We start from the raw sequence: 7,146 nt of genomic DNA on the forward strand, positions 1-7,146 counted from the left end.
ATAATAAATACCAAATCTAATATTATTGGATAACGTTCTTTTATATTAAAAATATATATATAAAAAAAATACCATAATAAGTAATAAATAAATAACAATAATAAATACTAAATCTAATATTATTGCCTTGAGGTTCGATAACGTTCTTTTATATTTCGAAACTATTTAAGATAAACCTGTGAATACACAATTGATTGGACCGAGTGATACGTCAGTTGGACAAGCAAGAGAGGGAGAGTGATACGTCAGTTAATTTTTTTTTTTTTTTTTATCATTGAAGCTGTAACATATTTGAACAATTATTGTGTGATACTTCATGAACAAAATCATCATATAACCCAGCTCATTTTACTGGTGGTGCGTATGCACAAACTTTTGGTTATTCTGGCTGACATTTGGGAACATTTAGCAATTTCTGAAGTCAGGAAACGACTATAACTGCTAAGGCCAGATTATAAATGCTAACATTTAATGATCTTGTTGTTTCAGCCATGATGGAACAGAAGACACCTTGACATAATGAATCGTCAAAATCCGATTCAAGACTCGAACGTAACTACATGATTATTTGATTACTTAGACCTTGTACTGTTGATTTTGAATTTAAGCTAGAAGCACCAACATTCAAACATAACTACATGCTTGTTCGGCAACCACGTTTCCACAATGTAAATATCCAACAGTATTATTAAACTGAATCTTGTCATGTTTATTAGATGCATTGACATTTGTTACATTATTCGCTTTCAATTGACGTCCTCTTCCTAATTCAAACAGATTTTTCATTTAGGTATGTGGCCCAGTAGGCAAGTTTTGTTGTCTTCAAGTCAGAGGAAGTGGAAGTTTCTCAAATCAACATCTGACAATTCTGACTGTTGTGGGACTGCTGCAGCAATTTCAGGTTCTATGGATGTTCCTCTGCCATTGGAAAAACTTTCTCGTCAGCTGAATACAAAATGCACAACAGATCCTTTGGAACAAAAACGAATGCAAGTGGTTCTTCTATTACCAGGCAGTTTCAATCCACCAACTTATATGCACTTGCGCATGGTTGAACTGGCTAGGGATCAATTGCTATCAGATGGATATGTGGTTCTTGGGGGTTACATATCCCCTGTCAATGATGCATATGGCAAAAAGGGCCTGGCATCTGCGGAGCATAGAATTAATTTATGTCAGCTTGCATCTGAAGATTCATCATTTATAATGGTGGACCCATGGGAGGCAAAGCAAAGCAGCTACCAACGGACTTTGGTAGTTCTTAGGAGAGTGGAGTCTTCCTTGCGTGCTAGTGGGCTTGTGAATACAGAGTCTTTAAGAGTCATGCTACCTTTAATTTTTCTAAATATTAGATTTGTACGTCTTTTCTTAAAGTTGAATTAATAATGGATTTAATTCTCCTTTATTCATTAGGAAATTCAGGACGTATTTTGTGTGCATTGCTGTTGTCTGGAAAATTATCCTATGTATGCAAGTTTAGCCAACACCAATTTGCCTGAATTTTGGTTTCATGAAGACTATATCTCTAGTTTGAAGCTACAAAGTAGAGGAACTGCTGCTCCCAAGAATGGGGGAACCCATTGCTTGGTTTCCCCCTTTTTTCAGAGCAGGGAAACTGGTACGAAATGCTCCTATTTTGACCAGGAAGACATCAGGATTCAGGAGTGTGTTGGGGGCATTTACAATCCCTCATTTTGGGTGTCACTCATGTGGTGTTCTTGGCAGTGTTCTTGAAGTGTTGCCCTCCACATGATGGAAACTTCTCAAAGCTCCTGCATACATGGGCCCAATCAGTGTGCTGAAACAGGAATGCAGATGTTCTATTTTTGTGTGCAATCACTAAGCTGACTCCCCAAGTTTCCAATTTGCCTTTAGAAACCCTAAAAGTAGTTAATAATTAAAAATTTAAACAAAAGAAAATCCTGAATCTCTTTGCATGGACGTATTAGCTGACTATAAATATTAGTTAATAATTAAAAACAAAACCAAAACCAAAAAAACCCCCAAATCCTTATCTATGAAATATTAATTGACTATGGAAATGGTGGAAATAGCTACCCAACACTTGTATATGGACATTTTGCATATAAATGTATCTCTAAGTGCATTCTCTTGTAGGGTAGATTTATTCCATGTTTCGTACCTTGGATTACGTGGCCCTATAACCTAATGGTCTAAAAATAAAATGGTTATGGTTTAGTTTTTATAGAGCAGGCTATGAAAAATACCATTGAGAAATTGATACAAAACAGTTCTGACTTGGAACTTGAATTGAAGTACAAGCAAGAAAATCAAGAAAGAAAGAATAGCTCAGAACCAATTGCTTAATTCACTTGGCCAAAGGGCTTGTAGTTTTACAGTGGGTCCACTTTAAACTAACTGCCAAACAGAAAAAATAAACAAGAATGAACTGTGTTCAAGGGCTAAAAGTATGCAACTAACTAATAATGAATGCAGCTAAGTATTTGGGAAAATGTGTCCTCAGAGGAGGGGTGTTGTGCCCTCATGTTCCATGTTTAGATTGAAAGCATTCTTGCTGTCCTTCCAAACCCTGAAATATGCCATGAACTTGAAAAGCATTGTAAGAAATAGCATACCATTTTGAGTCTTGAACTGCATAGAGAGGAGGATTTGGCCATCTGAAAATGTCAGGGATTGGAAAAATCTCAGTGATGTGGACACCAAGAGTGATGACTTGGACTGCAAAAGGGATAATTGTCATTGCATGAAACACATAAACAATGGAAGAACTGCTTGTCCTTTTAAGGGATGAAAACATGATAGTAGCTGAACCCTAGATGTGTGTATAGGAGATCATGAACTGTCAGCTAGAGCAGACTAATATAGTTGATCAATGTAAAAGAAGTCTCATGTGTTGAAAGGCTAGAGCACTGTTCTCTTGGCTTCCTGATGTGGTGTAGGAACCCTTGTGAGTCTTCATGGCAAACTGGTGGTATCAGGACACATAAAGATCCCTGAGTAGGCGAGGGCTATTTGTCGAGATCATGGTATTGTTTGCATTTCTAGAGGAGGAAGGACATTGCAAAGCTCATCTTTGAGAGTGATATTTCTCAAATGTGGTTTTCAAGTAATTCTGCAGTGAAGCTTGAACAGAAGAACAGTGTCCATGATCATTTATAGCCTTAAAAAGAATTCCTTTATTATGATCCTGAAACAGTTAAATCCATATATTATATTGTGGGAAACTGCTGCTCTGTATCCAACCGAAAATCTGTTTGTTGAAACTCGAAAAAGCGTGGAGCATGCATGCCAAATAGTGGAAAGTAGTACCTTCATTTTTCTAGATAGTTTTGCAAAGAACTTAAAGCTTCAAGTTTTGGTCTCGTTAGATTCGAACTCTAACAATGGCTCCCAAGGCAGATAAGAAACCAGCTGAGAAGAAGCCTGTTGCAGAGAAATCTCCAGCAGCAGAAAAGAAACCCACTCCAAAGGCAGAGAAAAAGCTGCCTAAGGAAAGCGTAGACAAGAAGGGGAAAGAAGAGGCATAAGAAGAACATTGAGACCTACAAGATCTATATCTTTAAGGTCTTGAAGCAGGTTCATCCTGATATCGGAATTTCCAGCAAGGCCATGGGATCATGAACTCCTTCATTAATGATATTTTTGAGAAATTGGCGAGCGAGGCATCGAAGCTCGCCCGCTACAACAAGAAGCCTACTATTACCTCTCGGGAGATTCAGACCGCCGTAAGGCTTGCTCTTCCAGGGGAGCTCGCGAAGCACGCTGTTTCAGAGGGTACAAAGGTTGTTACCAAGTTTACCAGCGCTTAAATTTGGTATTTTTCTGTGAATTGAATTTATTGGTGTCTTTTGACGCCACCTATTGTATCGAATTTCAAACAAGATATTGACTCTCAGAGTTTGATGGAGACATTTGGTTCGCCGCTATATATATTTTTTGATCGGGAATGGAACCTATGTTATTAACAAGTTAAGATTCGGCAAGTTGAGATTCTAACAACGTTCACAGGTTGGCATGACCTTGGTTGGCATGATCCCGGACTAAACACACCCCAACTTTCAATTCTAAGTGATCAAGAATAGCCTTAGTCCGTGGAAACTTCTTTACCACTCATGATACAATAATCTATATATGAATCTTTGCGATTGTTGCAGAAGAAATCGACACGTAGATTGTGACAGAGATTCATCCGTTTAACTCGCGACAAACTACATTTGACTTATTCATGCCCAGATAAAAAATATTAGAGAATGCCAGACCATTCAAACAATGTAGAAGCAGAGTCGAGTCGCATATCAATAGGAACAATTTTGTGTAATTAGCTGGGTAAAATTAACAATTTTTTTTTTTTTTTTTCTTCTTGTTTTTGAAGAGGCTTTTAAGTAAACCAGGGTCCAGTCACATATGTCTATTGTTGAAATCAGTGCAAATCCTAGCATATTGTAAGATGTGTCAACTAAACTGGGCTGGTGTTTCAGTTTTGAACTGCTATGGATAATGCTTGATGTCTCTATTTCTGATCTGTGACATAAATCCGCTCCAATTATGTCCATGAATTTGGATCATAATACACTATAGAGCTCTTAAAATGTTCCTAAATTGATTTTTTTTTTTTTTTTTAAACTTGAGTAATTTGATTTTAGAGAAATACCCACATAGCAAACAAAACTAGTTATGCATGCATGGGCCCATAGGCCTCAAGGGTTCAACTTGTGCTCTGATACCAAGTGTAAGGACCACGATTCAGACTAATTACATTTTTTTTTTTTTTTTTAACAGCAAATACAACCAGAAAAGAAACGCATTGAAATTTCAAATTTATTTAGCACACACATTCCTGACACTCATTTCAAGAAAACATATCATAACATTTACATATGTTTAACTAAGATCAATAGTAATGAAATACATGTGTACCGTTCACCAGAAGGCGAGACTCTGCTTGCTCTGTTGTTGCTGGTATTCCCTTGTAGCTGGTCACCTCTGCGAGTGAATGATGATGCACTTGATCTGAATGCGAAGACTCACCGGTTAACCTCCTAGCCTACTCCTTGGGTACTCTTCTTCCCCACGGACCCCCGAGCTGCAATGGGGTTGTACAATGGAGACAAGCACTAGCTAGTAGAGGAGAGAACACCTTGGCTCAAGAGTCCCCTCTCTAAATCCTCTACCTCACCAAACTCACTATAGCTTCGTAATCACTGCTCTCACAACATCTCATCCATCCAACAATAGGGTTCCCAAAAAGTCCCTTCTTCCATGGCTTGCCCCTTCTTTTATAGGAGTCCTCATAGGTGACACTTGTCATGTCATGCATAATAAATTATTTTTTTATAATTCAATAGCTTGATTATTCACCCACCCATGTATCATTCTCACATCAAGGGTCTCCCAAAATTATTTACTTAAATTTTTATTTAAAACTAATATTTTCCTCACCTCAACAAGATTCCTATTTCTTCTCCTAGTTGTCTCTTTATTCCCTCCTTTTATTCCTTAATTTGTGTTCATTACTTGAAGTCAATTAATGAGTCAAGATTTTATCCTCAATCTACTCCCTAATTTAACTCAGGTTATCTCCTAGATGGATATTCTTATGTTGGTTGTTAACACATGGAGCTTCTCTACATTTCTCTAAATTTAATTTATTATTCTCATTTTAATTCACCTTCCCCTTTTCTTAATTAGGTTTAAATTAGTTTAGGATTAATCTTTATCCTTACCATTATGTTTGTCTTTCCCCTTTTTCCTAATTAAACCACATAATCTTCCTAGTATTTTCCAAAATGGGAAGGGTAGAGTTTTTAAGGTACTCTATTTTAATTCTTCCTATGATCCTCCTTATTCCAAGTTTTATTTTTGATTTAATTACATTGGTTTCTAATCATCATCTACCCTTGATGTAAATTTACCTAGTTTTCATTCCTTGCTTATATTTATTTATTATTATTTATTTTTAATGATTCCAAGGATGCCAAGTTTGGTTGTGCCCTTCAAGAACTTCCCTAGAAGTTCCAAGGGTGCCACACCTAATAGCTTATTTGTGATGTCAAGGGTGCCAGTTTGGTTGTGCCCTTCAAGAACTTCCCTAGAAGTTCCAAGGGTGCCAGACCTAATAGTTTATTTGTGATGCCAAGGGTGCCAAGTTGGTCGTGCCCTTCATGAAATTCCCCTGAAGTTCCAAGGGTGCCACACCACTTGCCCTTCAAGCATCTAGTGATTACGAGGGGAAAATATAGTGCAACGTCATAGACCACTATCATCTCTTATGTTGCCTGCTATAGTGAGACTAATGGTGTCGGGGATCAAGGAATCTGCCTTGATGCGCGCCCCCCGGTAAAGTCCTCATGAGCGGCCCAACTTTGGAACCTGCCCTCATGGCATCGTGATCTTCAAGGCGAAGGTGCTTCAACCCTTCCAGCCCAAGTCACGGCGGGAGTGCTAGTGGGTGGGATCAGGGACTCTGTCCCACCCCTCCCATGTAGTTCCATCCACTTGTACAACCCCATCATCCATATGTGAATCATTCGGTCAAGCAACTAGCCTGTGCCTGCAACCATTAATATATCATCAGAATATAGTTAAACATATATGGTAGATTCTAAGATCAACTTAGACTTTCAAAGATAAAATAATTTGAATTTTCGTCAAACCAGGTGTCATCAACTCGTCATATGCGAGTGCCTTTGATGGTTCCCTGCCATACTCAATAATCATCAGTAACACAGTTTCTCAATGTTAGTCAATTATCATAATAGCATCATTAACAATTCCTGGTCATTCACATCATTGTCCATTGTAAGTCTGAACTAAAGGAAGTAGGTAACATAAGGGACACATCCCTCATGGCTATCATCAATAATCATCAATGGAGACATACATATTCATTAAGCTATCAACACCGCAACATCGTAGAAATATACCTATCCATAAAATTTATCCTCATTATGCTTTTAGTAGAGCGCATACATATTCTTTACTACCCTCATCATAATTTCAAATAGAGACCAACTTAACTATTAATATTGCAATCATCAGAATACTGATAGATAAGATACATAACCATTCATGCTACCATAATATCAATGGAAAGCATTCATAAACATCACAACCATGAATATCTCAATCGCTAATAATAGTGTCATGGGTCCAGATCCTCAATCT

The 7,146-nt window shown here is 37.6% G+C and overlaps 1 protein-coding gene and 1 pseudogene across 1 annotated transcript; both read left to right on the plus strand.

The window, feature by feature from the left end:
- The first annotated feature begins 792 nt into the window (after positions 1 to 792).
- LOC149201368 (nicotinamide/nicotinic acid mononucleotide adenylyltransferase pseudogene) lies at positions 793 to 1,383 on the plus strand (annotated as a pseudogene).
- A 1,982-nt stretch (positions 1,384 to 3,365) lies between these two features.
- Positions 3,366 to 3,791, plus strand: LOC149201369 (histone H2B-like). Its single transcript, XM_089401259.1, has 2 exons — positions 3,366 to 3,503; positions 3,585 to 3,791. Exons 1-2 carry the CDS (start codon positions 3,366 to 3,368, stop codon positions 3,789 to 3,791), a joined length of 345 nt encoding a protein of 114 aa, XP_089257385.1.
- The last annotated feature ends 3,355 nt before the right edge of the window (positions 3,792 to 7,146 follow it).

The sequence above is a fragment of the Pinus tabuliformis genome, chromosome 2_1, assembly GCF_031772625.1.
Source record: "Pinus tabuliformis cultivar Carrire ecotype Pingquan chromosome 2_1, CPIR1, whole genome shotgun sequence".
Lineage (NCBI taxonomy): Eukaryota > Viridiplantae > Streptophyta > Pinopsida > Pinales > Pinaceae > Pinus > Pinus tabuliformis.